This window comes from Hippopotamus amphibius, chromosome 3, assembly GCF_030028045.1.
Source record: "Hippopotamus amphibius kiboko isolate mHipAmp2 chromosome 3, mHipAmp2.hap2, whole genome shotgun sequence".
Taxonomy (NCBI): Eukaryota; Metazoa; Chordata; class Mammalia; order Artiodactyla; family Hippopotamidae; genus Hippopotamus; species Hippopotamus amphibius.
The window spans coordinates 18,849,204-18,868,840 of NC_080188.1; the positions used below are offsets into that span (position 1 = coordinate 18,849,204).

General features: G+C 38.1%; 1 protein-coding gene across 6 annotated transcripts in view; it reads right to left on the reverse strand.

The window, feature by feature from the left end:
• Nucleotides 1-369: 369 nt before the first annotated feature.
• The window catches only part of RFC1 (replication factor C subunit 1), a 77,794-nt gene continuing 58,526 nt past the window's right edge, over nt 370-19,637 (reverse strand). For 4 of the 6 annotated variants that reach the window (XM_057728420.1, XM_057728425.1, XM_057728423.1 and 1 more), the window contains 15 exons: nt 19,120-19,299; nt 17,919-18,023; nt 15,424-15,823; nt 13,696-13,808; nt 12,064-12,178; nt 10,679-10,770; nt 10,341-10,478; nt 10,098-10,193; nt 9,877-9,975; nt 8,533-8,687; nt 8,290-8,407; nt 5,964-6,109; nt 4,113-4,326; nt 2,767-2,958; nt 370-1,720 (listed from right to left, as the gene is read on the reverse strand). In XM_057728420.1, coding sequence (XP_057584403.1) covers nt 1,637-1,720; nt 2,767-2,958; nt 4,113-4,326; nt 5,964-6,109; nt 8,290-8,407; nt 8,533-8,687; nt 9,877-9,975; nt 10,098-10,193; nt 10,341-10,478; nt 10,679-10,770; nt 12,064-12,178; nt 13,696-13,808; nt 15,424-15,823; nt 17,919-18,023; nt 19,120-19,299 — 2,247 coding nt within the window. In that variant the 3' untranslated portion in view covers nt 370-1,636. The remainder of the gene's footprint in view (nt 1,721-2,766; nt 2,959-4,112; nt 4,327-5,963; nt 6,110-8,289; nt 8,408-8,532; nt 8,688-9,876; nt 9,976-10,097; nt 10,194-10,340; nt 10,479-10,678; nt 10,771-12,063; nt 12,179-13,695; nt 13,809-15,423; nt 15,824-17,918; nt 18,024-19,119; nt 19,300-19,637) is intronic. The other 2 variants (XM_057728421.1, XM_057728422.1) reach the window with 2 other exon arrangements.

The window sequence follows — 19,637 nt, forward strand, 5'->3', positions numbered from 1 at the left end:
ACTACCAAATGGCCAAGACTCAATGGATCTCAAAGCAAATATACAGTTGTATGCTGCAAGGATGATGTGTGGCATCCAGTGGCTCCAACAAGGATTTACTGGTGGCTCCAAATCGTAATGAACAAATAAAGGACAATATCTGCTATTCTGGCTGCAAGGAGATTACAGTCCCTTTCCTGTGAAGCACAGAGCAAGTAGGCAGATATGACTTGTATATCAAAAAGCAATAGAAATGGAAGAATATGCATAAGAAATTTATGCTCACCCCACTGGTGAGGTGAGGTAGTCGTCAATCAAGAAAACCTTCACTCAAGCGCAAGTTTTAAGCAGGCCTTTAACAAAGAGAGGAACATGGCTTAGTACACAAAGGCTTAAGGTAGTGTTTTATTCCCATAATGAACTTAATCTACATGAAAGACAATTCTCACGCTGGTAAATACATTTCACAGATCTCAAGGACTTTGTCTCACCTCCCAAACAAGACTATCAGTTCCTTAAAGGCAGGGAACAGAATCCTCATTTTACATCCCTTTTAGCACATACCTCACAGAAGTAGCACATACCCCTGAGCATTTACAGACAAGATTAAAAAAACTGCAAGACACCCAAGTTCCAGGCTAGTTCCACAGCCTCGGGTCTGTCAACAAGCACAGTTACAGGTACAATCTAAATTTCCAGTAGGGTTTGTGAAATCTGTCAGGACAGAACTAGACTTCCCAGTTCACTTTGTCCCAAACCAGAGTGAGGCTAAGAGTCTGACCCAGCCTAGGCCCTGCTGGTTTGAAACTGAGTTGAAACTCTGCAGGGCTAGGAATGTCTGACAATCTTTCTGCAGCCACAATACCCTCTAATAATAACAAAGAGATCTCGCCATGAAATTCTATTCACAGCAGAGGTGTGGTTGACACTCATAGGGGTAATGAAGTTGGGAATTAGCATTCTGGCTCTTCAACTACCAAAGTTATGTTTCACACAACAGATTAGTAGGAATATAGTTAGCTTTTTTATCCAAACATTTGCAAAGGAAAAAGGAAAAAAATATACCAAAATAATATTTTACTGTACAAGATGAAAATCTTAAGAATTTGTACATGTTATCATGTGAAACTTTTTTATTTCTAATTTATATTTTGCAAGATATTTGACAATGTACAAAGAATACCCAGTTCTAAGTGGTGATTGTTTTGTATTTTGATTTATTTACAAAATTTCACCACATAATAGTAACTACTCTTTTAAAAATCGACATTGGTCCTATAATGGCCATTAGGATAAATTCTTAAGCCTACAAAAGCTGCCTTAGTAGCTCTGTTTCCAGACATATTACTGTTAACTAAAAATCTGACTCCAAAGCCCACATGTAGTTTCTGATTATACAGTCATTTTGAAGTACAATCTCATTAGATTGACAGGGGACAGCAGGACCCAAGCAGTCCTATCAACCTCTATAAGAGGTGTACATCAGCCTACTGGTTACATCCTTCTAGCGGTACCACTGCTTATTTGTAATAGGACCATGAGGTTGCCCCCATTACACTAAAACATGGTTTCTTTGGAAAAACAAGGCATTTTCTAAGACCAGCTAGACTGGTCAGCAGGGTGAGTAAAAAATAGCTGTCAGCAGTGAAAAGTGGTTTCATTTCTTTGAACTTTTTCCTTTTCCTTTTCTGGACTCTTTATCTTTTTCTGATTTTGAAGGCTTTGAAGATTTTGTCTTTTTCTGTTGGGAGGGAAAGATGGACAAAATAGTTAGTAGCTGTGTTTATGAGTAAATAAAATAAGTTCATCTCTACAATAAATGAAATCTTTACCTACAACTTAATAAAAGCAGAAAGGTTGCAAACACCTAGATCTTGAACCACTGCTACCCCGATGAGCTTACTAACAACAACTGGCTAGTTGCAGCCTTTAACTACTGAAAAGCTATCCAGACTCTACAACGAGGATATGTTCCCTGGCATGCAGTTTCTTAGACTTAGAACATGGGTAAATTTAGGAAAGACAAAATAAGGGAGAGAAAGTTTACACACATGGTAACATTTTCATGAAGAATTTCCTTTTCTTTCAGTTTCAGTTTAGAGATCCAAACACGCTCAGTTTGAGCAGGGGAGGGAGTAGACCTCTTATGTCTACACAAGACTACAGAGAACCACACTGGAGAAGGCCACTATTCCCACTCCTGCACACACACAAAACAGAACTGAGGGGCAAGAATGATAAACACACACACACTAAGGACAGAAGAGGATACAAACTAGATTCCTTTGTCTCAGCCAATGGTAAACAGTGGGCTGATATCATAAATGATTTTAATCTTTCCTAGCAAAAGATGAGGCTGTTTTGCTCTGAGAAACTCCTATGGGCAGTTCAACAACTATAACAAAAAACGAATAACAGAAAGGAGAAATGATTTCATTAAAAATGCTTTTCTTGATTATGCTGTGAAAACGTGTCTGTGGGTAAAGCAACACACCAATGGCAAAAAAAAAAAAAGTCCTTTTTCCAACAGAGCATATTACCATCAATATGGTGGCATATTTTCTTGCTATCTGGCTCTTCCACTGTTACAAGAAGACTGTTTATAAATATGAAATCTATACCTTCTCTACCCTCAGAATTGTGATGAACAAAAAAACAAAAGTATTTTCAGCTTCCTCTGCTACTTGCTAAACAGGCTCTGAATAATTTCAAAAGGCAAGTTATACACAAGATAAGCTATTTTAAGGGCGTATCATAGCTTCTCCTATTTGTAGATTAAAACACTACCTTGATCATAGCATCAGTTTCCAAAGTGTCCTGGTCTTTCTCGTCAGATTGCGAGTCATCTTCATTTAACTCCTCGCTGTATTCAGAATCCAGTGCTGGGCCTGTGCTGTGTCTGTGTGTCTTTACTGCCTGGAGTGCATACGGAGTAAGGTGGACTTCCTTATTGTAAGCTCTTGTGAAGGCTGCTTTCACCTACACAAGAGGAACAGACGGAGGTTTTTAAAACTCTTAAGTGCCAAACAACCCTTTTAAACTCTGTAGGCCTAGAGGCTTTGAGAGACCCTAGGAGTCCCTTGAAATTGTTTGTAAAATATGTATGCATGTACATGTAAGGATATCTATATGCATTTTTCTATGGAGAAGTTCCATATTTTTCATGACATTCTTTATAGAGCCATGACTCAAAAAATAAAAATCAGTACTTAGGAACCTTAGGCAGAGTTTCACTTTAAGTCATCAATTTTATCTATTCAGTGTTCTCTGCAGTTCTATAAAGTGACAAGCAAAGTCAGCTGGTGAAACAATAAGTCAGAAAAAGCTTACAATAAAGTACAAATTAAAGTTGGCCTTTAATTACCACAAAATATGTAAATTACCTTTACCACAAAAATAGGTTATTTTAAAATACTAAGTAACTTAAAAAGCCTTAACTTCAAGCTTCTAAACCTAATTGTAGAATTAGTTCACAAATTCTAACAACGGATGTCTCTTGTGAGAATTTACCTATACTCATACCCATAGTCAGATCAAAATTCTAGAGAAGGCAAACCACAGAGAATATGGCTTCTAGAACAGCACCAGATAAACAGGCACAGGGGGAGGTATTAGATATCACAAATTCATGTTATGTCACTTTAGTTTTTTCATGCTCATTATATAAGGCAGGGGATACACTATTACATAATAGATTGTCCAACTGTAATAAACACACTAAAACACAGATTGAGCAGACTAAGACAAAGTCTAAAAATGCTCAGTCAGTAAACACTTCTTTTAATAATGCATTACCACCACCTCACTTTTACTTCCCCAGGCTCATCTGCCCATCCTTGTAAAGAATACATTTACATTTGATCCTCAGATTTCACACCTTGCTTTCCCACTCAGTATAAAGCAAAGATAAAACTATAAATTATAAAGTCACATCCCAAGGTCTACTCAATATTGTACTCAAATAGTATCTTTGGAAAGCACAGAACATAAGCAAAAAGCATTTAAGAAAAAAAAATTAAACTTTTAAAAGCTGAAACTTTTTAAAAACTTTTAAAAATCTAAAACACCTCTGAAGTACTCCTAGTACGTGGTAATTACAAAGTGATGGAGAGTCAGTGGGGTACACAATTTACCTTAGGATCCAGCTTGGAGAAGGGACTAGGTCTGCCTCCCCAGCTGCTAATTTCCATGATATTCTCAAAGTCTTCTTTCATCAAATAATATGTGTCCATAAGAGCAACAACATCCTGTACTCCTTCCGTCCCTTGTGAGGTCAAGGGCTGTACAAGTGCATCCCTTATATGTGACAGATAATCCATGTTTACAGTCCTTTTGCTGGAGTAAGTTCTTAAACCAAAACAAGAGATACACCTATAGTCAATGGCAAACTACCACCAACTCACAATTTGCTGGAGTTTAATCCACTTTTAATAATGCTCAATGGAATGCTTACCAATTAACAGCTGGTGCAGGGAAAGCTTAGCACTACACCACTAGGGTAATGCACACATACCAATGTATCTACACAAATATACTGGAAACATCATTACACCCCGGAGCAAAGTGATGTGTCACCTTTAAAAAGCAGTGGGCAGGATAGGAAAAGAGTTGAAAGGCAGGCCTTCAGCTTGAGCAATGAGAAGAACAGGGGGAAAAGAGCCCTTTCCGGCTTCTAGAAGCCACCTACATCTCTTGGTTCATGGTTCCTTTTTCCATCTTCAAAGCCAGCAGTGGAAGTTCAGCATCTTCAAATCTCTCTCTGACTCTGCTGCCTATCCCCACCACTCCTTTTTTTTTTTTTTTGGTAAAAGCACTTACGATCACATCGGGCCCATCCAGATAATCCAGGATAATCTTCCCATCTCAAGATGGGAATAAATTTGTGTTATTTTAAGCCATTAAGGTTCAGTAATTTATTACAGAAGCAACAGAAAACTAATATGGGGTAGCAAAAAAAAGACCCATACAATAGGCTACGAAGAGGAAACATAGTCGGAAGTTGAATTCTACAGGAACAGAAGAAAGGAACATCTCAGTTCAGTTTTAAACAAAAGTTAAGGTTGGACTAATATTAATATTCTCTCCAGGGACTAGAAAGGGAAATAAAATTGCTTAAGAAGTTCTTCATGGTTAAAAATGAACCCCTAAAGTTCACTTAATATTTGCATGCACGCACATTTCAAAGTTTCTAATTTATAACAAAATTTAACCAAATACTAAGAATTTTTGAACTTCCTTAAACTTCTCGAAGGACATTGGTTTTCAATCATCTGAGTATCCACCTTCTGTAATACGCTAAACTGTATCCCCTATCTCAAATGACTAGGTCAGTTTACTATTAGGATAGGAGGCAAAAACTATTTATTTAAATAGTTCCCTTTTTCCTATTAAGTTATTTAGAGGCCAAGACATTATGTATGCCTACTAGTAATAGGCATAGTCACACTAACAATAAATAATAGCACTACCTCAGATTTATACAGCTTTAAAACTTATCTTCACATTATGGCACATCTACCATCTGGCTTATTCTCCAAAGTATCCTTTTAAGTGATAAAACAAATGTTACACTAATTACAGATAATAAAACTCAGGGCCATGAACTTATCCATGATCACTTATCTAGTTAGTAATAAAATCAAAACTAAAACACAAATCTTTGTGACTGATTTTATCTTTATTAGATAAAGGCTAAATATACTACCCTGATACACAGATGCAGAGAACAAACATATGGACACCAAGTGGGGGGAGTTGGGGGGGGGGAGGGAGGGAGATAAATTGGGAGACTGGGATTGACGTATATATGCTAATCTGTATAAAACAGACAACTAATAAGAACCTGTTGTACAGCACAGGGAACTCCACTTCGCTGTACAGTAGAAACTAACACAACATTGTAAAACAATTATATCTCAATAAAAATAAATAAATAAATATACTACCCTGATAAAATGCTACACATGGAGTAATACACCACTTACCTGAGACCCATATGCAGTGCTAGGTCTTGAACGATGCGATCATGTTTGCCCATAGATGAGTGCTTCCCCAACCAGCTTGGGAAGGTAGGAAACTGGGTCATGTACCCCCTCATTAGCTCTCCAGGAAGAACACTGGCATAAACAGCCTGAAAAAATTAATTGCAGTGCACAAGTTAAATTCAGTCCAAAGTTGCTTCTTTAGCAGCTGTTGGCTTCCAAACAGTCTCTGGAAAATGAAGCAACATTGCCCCTAGTACCTAATTCCAAGATAGGCCCTTTCCCTCTATCTCTGATCTGTTGGTATGGGAAACTTCAACTCAAGAAAACAATTAATTGCAGCAAATGCCTTGGTCCAAAACATGTTATGACCCTCAAAGATCATCTTGCCAACCCAGCCTCCTCAGCCAACTGATCTCAACGTACACCAGTTACCTCACAATGCCAATGTTAAAGGAAAAACTGATTAAGAGGAATACGATTGTCTTCAACATAAGCTATCGACAGACCAGGTGGATGAAAGCATGGAAAATTTAATAATTAGAAAATCAAGTTAACTGGCACTTGAAAAAAGGTTTTTTTAAAGGTATCCTTGGATTATCTTCTACATGCAGGGTTTTCACTTTTTTAAAGGTTGGAATTATACATAAATTTTGTATCCTGCTTTATTCTAATAATATTCTCATAAGTATTTTTTATATTAGATTATCTTTACAAGTAACTTTCAAGGTTGCATAACGTTCCATCAAGAGGATTTACCATAATGCATCAGACTCGTACTCCTGGACATGGAGATTTTCTCCCACCTCCTGCTATCAGAATTAATGCTTTAGGGAGTATTTCTGCACATTAAGCTCTTCCTGTACTTAACATTATTTCTTTAGGATAAATTCTCATAGGTATAATTGTTAGGCATTAAAAAAAAAAAGAACACTTTTAAAACATAAGAGACACTATGGAAAACAGTTTGGAGGTTCCTTAAAAAACTAAAAATAGAACTACCATACGATCCAGTAATCCCACTACTGGGTGTATACCCAGAGAAAACTACAATCCAAAAAGAAACATGTACCGCAACATTCACTGCAGCACTATTTACAATAGCCAGGACGTGGAAGCAACCTAAATGCCCATCAACAAATGAATGGATAAAGAAGATATGGCACATATATACAATGGAATATTACTCAGCCATAAAAAGGAATGAAATTGACTTATTTGTAGTGAGGTGAATGGACCTAGAGTCTGTCATACAAAGTAAGCCAGAAAGAGAAAAACAAATACTGTATGCTAACTCATATATACGGAATCTAAAAAAAAAAAAAAAAATGGTACTTATGAACCCAGTGACAGGGCAAGAATAAGGATGCAGATGCAGAGAAAGGACTGGAGGACACGTTGTTGGGGGGGCAGGGGGCAAAGGGGAAGCTGGGACGAAGTGAGAGAGTAGCATAGACATATATACACTACCAAATGTAAAATAGATAGCTAGTGGGAAGTTGCTGTATAACAAAGGGAGATCAACTTGATGATGGGTGATGCCTTAGAGGGCCGGGACAGGGAGGGTGGGGGGGGAGTCACAGGAGGGAGGGGATATGGGGGTATGTGTATAAACACAGCTGATTCACTTTGGTGTACCTCATAAGCTGGTACAAGAGTATAAAGCAATTATATTCCAATAAAGAGCTTAAAAAAAATAAGAGAAAGGAATCTTTGTGTTATTTAAAAAAAAAGAAAGGAATCTTTAAAAGAAGAGTAGACCACCAGAAGTCCCTTGCTTATTACTCAGGTCAATAATATGTAAATACCCAAAACTCAAGAATAACCAGTCTTAATATGAAAGTTTGCAAAACTCTGTTTTGAGTAAAAGATATCAACCTAAATAAAGTGCCCAATACAAAGCTGCCTCTGTAGCATGGAAGAAAAAAGAAAATCAGAATTCATATATCAGAAAAGTGGCTGTGGACCTGCGCCGGCTGCATTTCTTCAAGGATGAGCTACTTAGTAACAATCTGGGAGAGCCAAGAATGACAAAAAAGAAATGGATTCTTAAAAAAGAGAGCAAATGAAACTTTTGACTCACATCTTAGTTATGACCAAAATCTAACATTCCTACTTCCATATGTCCACTTACATTAAAAACATTGAAAAACAAGGCTAGATTAAGAAACAGACGATAGTGACCACAGGGTATTTTAATCTATAACATTATATTTTTGCCATTAAGAGCCGTAATGTGTATCTGGTATTTCAAATAATTACAAGAGCTAAAAACTATTTTGTTCTAACTAAAGCAGAGTCTGCACTTTAAGGAGAGCCCGATGCTTACCTGTGTGGGCAGAAGACTCCAGTTTTGTTTATTCCGGATCTGACGGTCCACTAGGTCACCATCAGATATGCTGTCTGCTGCTCTGCTTAAAAGCATCAAGTGCTTTTTCATGTCACCCCTGCAGGAATAAACCAGTCTGGATCACATCACTGCCCACACTCCACACCCTGCCCTCCCATGTATCTAGCCTTCGCAGGGCTGGGAGGGTACTCATCTTCCCCCGCACTAGCTCTTAACACTCACCCTGCAGCTACTGGCTTCACATGTATGTAGTTCTCCTGGACAAAGAGGGGTGCTATTGAATAATCATGAAAAAAGAGATCTAATTTGTCCATAAGTGACATATGAGCAGTCTCCTCTCCAGTTACAAACACCTTCCGGGCAACATCAAATGGGCCCTAAAAAGAGAGAGGGACATACGTAGTAGAATGGCCAATATCCAAAACACTGACAACACCAGATGCTAGCTAAGATGTGGAGCAACAGAGACTCTCTTTCGTTGCTGGCAGGAGTGCAAGACGGTACAGTCACTTTGGAAGACAGATCTGTAGTTTCTTACAAAACTAAACATATTCTTAACATATCATCCAGCATATCACTGCACTCCTTGGTATTTACCCAAGTGAACTGAAAACATATCCACATAAAAAGAAATGAGTTATAAAGCCATGAGAAGATGGAGAAACCTTAAAGGTATATTACTAAGTGAAAGAAGCCAATCTGAAAAGACAACATACTATGTGACTCCAACTATATGACATTCTAAAAAAGGTGAAACTATGGAGACAGTAAAAGGATTAGTGGTTGCCAGGGGTTGGGGGAAGGGAGGGATGAAGAGGCAGAGCACAGAGGATTTTTAGGGCAATGAAAGTATTCTGTATGATACTACAACGGTGGATAAAGGCCATTACACACTTGTCAAAACCCACAGAATCTACAACACCAAGAGCAAACCCTAATGCTAAACTATGGACTTCATCAGCTGTAACAAATGTACCACTCTGGTAGGGGATGTTGATACTGGGGGACATTATATAAGTCTGGGGACAGGGGATACACAGGAAATCTCAAGTTTGCTGTGAACCTAAAATGGCTCTGAAAATGTTTGATTTTGTAAAAAGAGGGAGGGAGGGGAAAAATACTGTTTAATCATTGCTCTAACTGTAATAATAAATTCTGACTAGTGACTAAGTGAAACAGAACGCAGAGATAATTGATACAGACCTCTACTCTAGTTTCAGAGAGGTCATTTAAACTATAAGCCATTTGAAACAAGATTATTCTGAATAGTTCCAAAACCATTCAAAACATGAAATCCATACATAAGGGACTCTAGAAACGCCATTTGATAAGCACTGAGGCATAAAACGTTCCTTTCTCAAAATTTACAATTACATTGACAGTCCTTAAGGAAAAATTCATTTGAATTAGAAACACTTTTAGCAGCTGTCTATATCTCTTCCTATAAATACCCATAGGTTCTACAAGTGTCTCAAGGAACTATAATAATTATTATTATTTCAATTAAATTAATACTAACAGGAGGAAGAAATGCTTTGGCACTTAAGAAATGGAAATTTATTTTACCAATTTGATATCCTTTTTGGCTCTATGAGAATCAGCCTTAGCCTGGTCATAGGTTAGTGCCTTACTTCGTGCACACCACATACTCAGATTGTGTAAAACCTGAAAGAATCACAAGTAAGACACTGTCAAGGTGGGAAAATACTGCCACTCCCCATCCCCAAAACACTGAAGGCATCAATTCAAAAGAATCATCAATTCTATATAGTATATATCTAATTTACCTGTCTGATATCTTGATTGGCTCCCAAAATTATTTCATTCATAGCTGGAGGGGGTATTTTTAAACCCTCTTTAAATGCAACAGACATCATAGCACCCTGAAATTGACAAAGGGGAATGAATCGCCAATGTTTTTTTTTAATTTGTATAATCAGATTTTTAAAAATATTTATCAGGTACTTTAAAAAATTGACCCCCCAAAATATAGGATAGTGTAATGGAGAAAAATATTCCAATTATCATACCTTAATTTGTTCAACCCGAGGTCTTTGAAAACGAAGATCAAAACAATAATGAACCAAAGAGCGAATCTTGGGATGATTTCTATCATTGCACATACAAATAATGGGAATTTTCGTATGTTTTATCAGGCCAATTAATTCCTGAAAGGCAAATTTGCAACATAAAAATAATTTGTAAAAACAACAACAAAATATCACACAACGTATGTATTTTAGATTTTAAAACCTCCTCAGCAACATGCCTTAATTGCCACAAATACTACAGCATAACTATTCTTTAAATTTTTTTTTAAAACCTAAGAATCAACAGTAAAACTACAAAAATACAGTGTTCTCATTACCTGAATTCCTCCCCTGTCCTCATTGCCTGCCATGCCATCTACTTCATCCATGATGAGAGCATGTTTCACACCTACTGACTGGGCTGCTCCACCTGACCCATGTTGAGAAGCGATGGGATGGGACACAAACAAAATAACAATTGTTCAAACACTGCTGCTTTAAAAACGTACCCATGTAACACAGGTCCACGGTACAAAATCCAAAAGGCACGAGAGTAAGCAGTGAAAAGAAATTCTCTCCCACCTCTGTCCCCTGGGATATGCAGTTTCTAGAGGTAAACAGTGTGAACAGCCTCCTGTACATATATCCCTTAAGAGACATTCTATACATACTAAAAACATGTGTACATAAAAATATACACCTTGGTTTTATCACTTAATATATTTTGGTGACCTGTTCCTTATCTGTAGATATAGAATACATCTAAATATTTTAAAATATTTAAATATTCCATTTTACACATATATCATAATTAACCACTTTCCACTGATAAACTATGAAGATGTTTCTAATCTTTTGCTATTATGAATCGTGTGAAATGAACACCCCTACATACATATGTCATTTTGCATATATACAAGTATAACAGTTGCTAAATTCCAGGAATTGGATTTTCTGGGTTAAAGGGTATGTATCATTTAACTTTGAGGAATACTACCAGATTGCTCTCCAGAGTTGCACTGATTTATACTCCCATCAATCATGTATAAGAGTGACGTTTCCTGATCAAATTCTTTTTAATAATCATCATCTACCATTCAGGTGACCATGCAATTTACCACAGATTCTAAACATGCAGTATAGTCTGTAATTTGGGTATCCTATTTATCCTTTAAACTCTGGCCACACTAGACCGCTAGCTACAACCTGAAATACAGTGGCACTTTCACGCTATGTCCTTTCTCCTCCTCTACTACCTTTGCCTGAAATACCGTCTTTCACCCACAAATGATTCTTTCTCATTCTTCAAGGCCCTTTAAACAAATGTCACCCTTTTACTGGTAGCTTTCCCCAATGTCCCCAACAGAATCATTCCTTCATCTACAGGCCTCTATCTCCTCACTCATTGCGATGTATTAGTTATTTATTAACTTTCTTCACAGGATTCACTTTTGAATCCTCTAAAATCTGCATAAATATGTCCACGTATACACTCTTATCACTTTCTCAGAAACCACTAAGACCTGAAAAAAAAAAAAAGTTAACTACTATCCTATCAAGTGTTATGTCAGAGGCTTTTCTTATTCTCTCATTAGCCTCAGGATTTAGCAGGGTGCCTGGCACATAGTTAATGTTCAATACTGGTTATTGAACATTGAAATAAACCTGCTTTTCTTACACAACCCCACCACCACCACCAAAAAAGGTTTAAAAACTCACATACTTGAATAAAAGCCTTTGATGCTGGTATTATTCAGCGATTCAGCAACAATCTCCTTCAAACTGTTCTTACTCCGAGTGTCACTTGCATTCAGTTCCACGTAGCTATATCCCAATTCCTAATCAAAATGTTGGAAATCATTACTATCACAGTGCAAATTATTAACTCTCCCCCCAAAAACAAGGCAATTAAGGAAGAAAGAGGGTAGAAAAGTCACATAAGTAACCATGGGTAAAAAGATACAGTAGGATACTAACAGACAATGAAACTAACTATAATATGCCTCACATTATTAAGAGATTTTTTTAAATATCATATACATACATGCCACACACAGATAAACACACACAAGTTTGGTCTTAAAACCTCAGCTGATATATCACTAATCTGGAAGAGTATATTTGAACACAAGCAATTTTACTAAGTTTGCTTCTTAAAGTACCCAAAGAATTAAATATAACCATCCCAAACTTTCAATTTTAGATCTAGAATTAATCTATACTAAGATACCAGGGACTTCCCTGGTGGTCCAGCAGCTAAGACTCCACACTCCCAATGCAGGGGGCCTGGGTTCAATCCTTGGTCAGGGAACTAGATCCTGCATGCCATAACTAAGAGTTCACATGCTGCAACGAAAGACCCCACATATCATAACCAAAAGATCCCGCATGCCACAACGAAGATCCCACACGCGGCAACAAAGATCCCACGTGCCGCAACTAAGACCCGGCTCAGCCAAATAAGTAAATAAATTTTTTTTTAAAGATACCAAAAAGTAATTATTGACTCTTCAAGACAGACTTTTAGGTTAAATTATTCTTTATCAAGCTATCTCCATATACAACCTTCCTCTCAAATTGTGAAAAATCAAGGAATTTGGACGTACTTCCCACAATTGATGATTATGTTGACCATAGGGCATCACAAGAGACGGTAATTCAATCCCCAAAAGGTAAGGATAATAATAAAGGGGAAAAAAGCATCACCTTCACAACTGTAGACACTAGGGAAAAAAATTTTTTTGTTTTTCTAAACGTTAAACAGTAGAGTAGAAAATACACAGTTATTACACCAGCTAAAAATGTATGGTCTGGTTCATACAACAAAGACTAAACAAAACCACCAGCCTATGGGACAGATGGTTGGGAAATGCAACAATACATTTAAAGTAAGTTTAAAACCTCTCATTTTACTATGCTGATACTATTTCATGTATTGTTTCATACCATCCTGATATGTGAGCCCTGGTTTGCTCTAGGGCCTCGGCCTCTCATTGTCCAGGGATATGGCAGCCGTAGAGACAACAAGAGCAAAGGCAGGATCCCGTAGCAGTGACGAGTGAGACTACCTGGGTTTCCCCTGTCCCATGAGGATGGCAACAGTACCTACATTCAGTACACAGAATTCTTCCTACAAGGGTATATGAGATATCTGTATCTATAAGAGTTTCTAAGACATATTACCTATAAGATTATGCACCCAAGAACTTATCTGCACACTGCCTGGCACACAAGTAAGTATCACCTTTAACTATCACTACCAATATTCAAAAAAGGGGTGAAAATGACAAATATGCCCAGAACCAAAGCAAATTCTTGAGGTTTGATTTTAGAAAAGTTATGACAGAATACCCACCTGACAAACCAGAGAAGCTGTGGTTGTTTTGCCAACACCAGGAGGGCCTGAGAGCAGTGCAGCTTTAAAACTGGAGCCATCATCTTTGCCAGCAAATTTACCAAACTTTGCTGCTGGGAAAAAAGAAATCCCAGAATGTTAACCTCTACTACCTAACAGAAATGCAGGCATGGCAGGAATAACTGTGCATGGCAGGAATAACTGTGTGTTAGCACCAACAGAAGTGCTCCAGTTTAGTTTGGAAATTTGCAGAATATTTTTTCAAAGTATAAACAAGTTTCCAGAGCACTTAATAAAATTCTACTCCCTACCTCACCTCCATTCAAAATAAAAAACGAAAACTAACTTTAAAACTCTGATTTGAAACAATAATTTTATGAGTTTCCTCCTCTACAAAAGCACAGGTCATGGAGCAGACTGCCTGGGCTCTGATCTGAACCCCAGCTATACCCTAACTCCACCACGCACCAGCTGCGGAACCTCAGACGTGACTTCACCCCTCTGTATCTGTTTCCTCCTTTGTAAAATGAGGGTGACAATAGTAATGTGCCTGGTGGGGATGTTGTGAGGATAGACTTGCTGAGCACAGAGCCTGGCATGTCTCAATAAATATTAACAAGCAGGGTCGCCTACATGATCACAAAAAGAATGAACTGAAGATGTTGTATCTGCAACTATCCTGCCCACCTCAACTCCTCCCCTTATCACATGGGAGCCTGGCACATGATGGGTGCTCAATTCATATACAAGGACTGAGAGAGAGATGGTTAAACCTACTTCGGGCACGGGAAAAGGGACTATTGTTCACCCGAAGCCTTAAAAAGTCTTCTCTAGGCACACAAAGCACTTATACCACCTTTTACTTGGTTTTGGAAAGAGAAAAGGGGTCAGCTTAAGTTTAACGCTGTATCATTACAATTATATTATCTAACTGTTATAAATAAATAAAATAAACTGGCATTGTTGGCCAACATCTAGTGGCCACCTGGACGGTAATAACCCAGGCATCACTTGGGAATTCACTATCATGCTCACTAAATTTTTCCTTCTTATTTTTCACACAACATCCCCCAGGGCTGTGGCTGGAGCTCAAGACAACACTACTAACATTTGTGACTGGAAACTTCAGTTCCAATAATAAATACTTTGGACCTTAAATACATATTGTGACTGTTCGTTTTCCATGCCTACCAAAAGCAAACACGCTACTAGGATTTTTAGGCTGCCTACTCTGTACGCGTGCCTCAGCTTTTCATTTGCACCTTTTCCCTGGAGTCTCTCAAGGCCCTCGCAGGGGTCTTGCTCTCACGTCTCCGACTTTGGTGCATGTATGCTCTTCCCCCTGACACTCCCCTCCCTTCACTTAGCTAACTGCTTCTTATTTCCAAGCCATAGCTTAGATATCCCTTCCTCTAGGGATGGGGACTCCTGATCACACTTCCACCCCGAGCACTCTATACTTAACCCTGTAACAGTACTTAGCACAATGCATTTTAATTGCTGGTTTATCTATGTCTCCCTCACTGACCGGGAGCACCTTAAAGGGGACTGTGTTTTGGTCACAACAGCACTTCTGGGGTCTAGTACAGCACCGAGGCTCAGAGCAGGCTCTCAATAAATGCTTGCTGAGAGATGAATGAACCAACTATTACACTCCCTAACATATGTGTCACTGAGCACTTACATGGTGACAGACACACACAAAAATGAATGAAGCTGTAAAATCACCGTGTTTCTTCTCTTCCAATGGACTCTTGTGCCAGTTTTGAAGCCAGCGTAGAAGTTTGTTGGCACAGCTCTGGTCACCTTGCTGTCCAATTATGGTCTTGAGCGAGGTTGGCTTATATTTATCCACCCAGAGCAAATTTTCCACTTTGTTTTCACTGCTGTCATCAGCCAAATTCCTAGCCCAGCTGTCACCATCTGTCTCCTCAGCCACCTGCTCCTTGAAGTCCAGGCCTCTCTGAGACCCACCGGTTTCCTTTTTTATTGACTTTATAGAGCGTTCCCTTTTGGGAGTCAGTTTGCACTTTTTAGATTCTGATTCCTTCTTAGTCGGACTAATTTTTCTTTTTCCTTGGTCATTTTTTTGGGGTGTTCTTTCCAATTTGGATTTTTCTTTCTTCATCTTAAAAATTGGAGGAAAAAAGAAATCTGATGAGATATACAGAATTTCTATTCTTCTGAATGTACTCTAGAGGGCAATCTGAGGTATCCAAGTGAGCTACCCAACCTGGGTCTGTTTTTTCACAATGGACCCTGCTGTTTGTGGAAACTCCCACCTTCCAAACTTTAAAAAAATTAACAACACACCAAAAAGCACCCAAATACAATTTTAAAAATGAGACTATTAGTTTTTTAAAAGTAATAAGTATTATAAAATCAGTTTAAAGAAAGGTGAAGGATTAAGAATTTGTTTTCTGGCTAATTAATATTTAATTCCTCCACAAAAACTTGTACACAAATGTCCACATCAGCATCATTATATTTTATATATACAAATAATTATATTATTATAGCCAAAAAATGGAAACAACCCAAAATGGCCATCAACTGATGAAGGAATAAATAATATATCCACACAATGGAATACTAATCACCAATAAGAAGGAGTGAAGCACTGACGTATGCTTCAACATAGCTGAACCTTGAAAACATGATGTTTAGTGAAAAAAGCCAAGACCAAAGGCCACATATTACATGTTTCCCTTTACACAAAATGTCCAGAATAGGCAAATCCATAGACAGAGAGTAGAGTAGTAGCTGCCAGGGGTGGGTATGAAGAGTGACTGCTAGTGGATGCAGGGACTGTGGGGGGAGAGTGATGAGAATGTCCTGGAACAGACAGTGGTGACAGCTGCACAACCTTGTGAGTATACTAAAAACCACTAACATACATTTTAAAAGGGTGAATTTTATGATGTGTGAATAATGTCTCAATAAAAAAAAAAGTTAGTGCCTCTTTACCACTGAGTGGGTGCTAAAATTAGCGGGTGAATGAGGAAAAACAAGTATTAGCATTGTATTAAAGTATCTCCCCAAGATATTTATCAATTCCAAAAGGGAAAAACTGTCACTTCACTAAGTGCCTGGGAAAACCAGGCAGACGTCATCTCAACCAAGTAATAAAAGGTTAACATCACCAGTAATAAGACGTAGCAACATCACGCACAGCTGACATGATGCACTGGGGAGGACACAGTATCATCTATATGATCTTCCTGCCAAAAATGCATAATCTCAATCTAACCATAGAAAACATCAACAACCCAAACTGAGAGACATTCCACAAAACAACTGACTAGTACGCATCAAATCAAGGTCATAAAAAGACAAAGAAAGACTTGAGGAACTATCATAGATTGGAGGAGACAGAGAAGGCACAACTCAATGCAGTGTAGGACTCTAAGGACAATGGGGGGGATGTGAAGTTAACAGTACAGCATCAGTGCTAATCTCCAGTTATGCTAACTGTACTATGGTTACGTAAGCTGTCAACATTAGGGGACACTGGATGACGGGCTAACCCAAATCATTCCCCAAGATTTTTCTAACTGGAATAAATCAGAAGACCACCTCACCACTTGGGTGACAGAGCTGGGGACATTAAACTTGGGCAACTGGCACCCCTGTGTCCTACACATGGAAAAGATCTGTACATAGTGGAAATGAATGAAGCTAACACTAGGAGAAGTGGAGAGACAGAAACTGAAAGGGTCCTAAAAGCACTGCAGCCTGTAGACGCAATAGTTCCCACATCAGACTGCCCAGAGTTTAGTTATGTGAGTCAAAATGTTTCCCTTTTTGCTAAAGCTATTATGAGCTTGGTTTCTGTCAAAACTAAAAAGTCCTAATATAGTTCTAAACAAAAATGATATCATCATGTTGATACCTACAGTAAATCCTTCAGAGAACTCTTAAGAAGGAATCTTTACACAACGTTATTGCAAGAATATGGAAAATAATCTTATTATTTAATAAGCAGACATGGTAAGTGCAATACATGGTCCCCTCTCCCGCCTGATACTCCTTTGAGACAAGTAAGGAAATACATCAAAGATCACAGCCTAGAGCAGAGTCCACCTACTCAAAAGGAAATAAGGGAAGTTCATTTGTTGTAGAAGGAAAAAATTTTTTAGCCCACAGGCCTGTATCCACCCAAGAAATGTCTCTATGAAACAGGAAAGTTGCTATACACCAACTTAAGTCCATTTTATACAAACCTCAGCTTCAGCTGCTATTTCATACTTGGACTTCTTGCCTGGCATAGTTCGAATCAGATTCAATAGGCCATCTTCATCAATAATTTTTGTTCCCAAGGCTGCTGCCTATTAATTAAAAATACAAATCATTGAAACCATTACTTTCCGTAAAAAAAAATTATGATTCTCAAGCTTGTCAGAAGATGAAAAACCACATTTGTAAATTAGATAACACTAGAACATTTTTTAAAACTGTACTCATGAAAAAGTATCATTAAAAGAAAGAAAATAATAGATACCTCCTCTAAGAGTAGTAGGTTGCCACCTGTGGTACCACACTGCCACTTTTGTGGACTGCTCTACGTTTCCTTCTGCCCCACAAAGGTCAAAGCCACTAGGGCCTAAATCCAGCTCTACCTTCTCCCCGCTAACAGAACTCCAATGAGTCCATCTCCAAGTGATGACTTATGATTGATCTAAGAATCAGAAAAGTCCTCATCCTCCCCAACCTCTCTCATAGCTCTGAAGAGCCATGTGACAGCTCTGACCAATGAGACAAGTGGAATTCTATAAGAGGTGTTTCCGGGAAAACTCATAAGGTCAGTCATAGTTAATAGAACATCTTGTCACTGCTCCCTAGTTCCTGCCTTGAATGTAAACTTGAGAGTGGCAGCTACCTTGCAACGCAGAAGTGGAGGATGACACTAAGTCTAGCTACATCACCGAGGTGCTGAACCATCCTTCGCAACTGCTGAAATTCTCACAAGGTAAAGAAATAAGCAGCTATTAGTCAAAACCACAGTTAGTCAGGTATTCTATTACTTGGAACTAAATGCAATCCTACTCAACAGACCTTACAATAAAAGGAGCTTCTGATTAAAAAACTTAGGATGGAGTCCACAGCAGCATATATAGGAATACTTAGGACTAGAAGAAGAAGAAAACTACATTTGCTTCTATCTTCAAAAAAAGATTTTGACTAGAATACTATACTAAGAAAGGCAAGTAAACAGGAACTGTGCCTTCACCTGGAAAACCAAAATCCCGGGGTCAAAGCCAAACAACACTTTTGTGGACACGAAATAATGTAGGGAAGAAATTACTTTTCCGTTTTTTTCCTTCATCTCACTCTGTGTAGAGGACATTACTACATACAGTCACATGAAGAGCCTGCCAAGGCAAGCAGGCTATTTCACTGTGCTGAGAACACAGCAGTACCCACCTTATCACTCTTGGACTGACCACTGTCACGACCCATGACAAGGTAGTTTGTTTTCTTGCTGACATTTCCTGTTACTTTTCCCCCATGACGCTCAATTAGAGACTTGGCCTCATCGCGTTCAATGGACTCCAGTACTCCTGTGATTACAAATGTAAGGCCTTCCAAGCAATTTTCAGCTCCCTAAAAACCAAAATGTTCAAGCAGAGAGGAAATTACATGGTAGCTTTCCAAAGAAATATTTGGCATCAAAGCTGCAGGAAGTTGATTTTTCTCATTTGACATCATAAATAATCTCAGCATGAAAAAATCTGCAGGAAATTTACAGCAAATAAGCAGAAACAAATTAAATCCTGAGACATTCTTATGTCGGTTAACATTTAATAAACTTATAAAACCAGCAACAAAAAATACATGTCCAACATGGTTAGGAAAGCTTATTAAAATTATCCATTCATGCTACTCTCATTTTTTAAAATATTTAAACTACTAGTTAACTTGTATAACTTTAAGTAAACAAC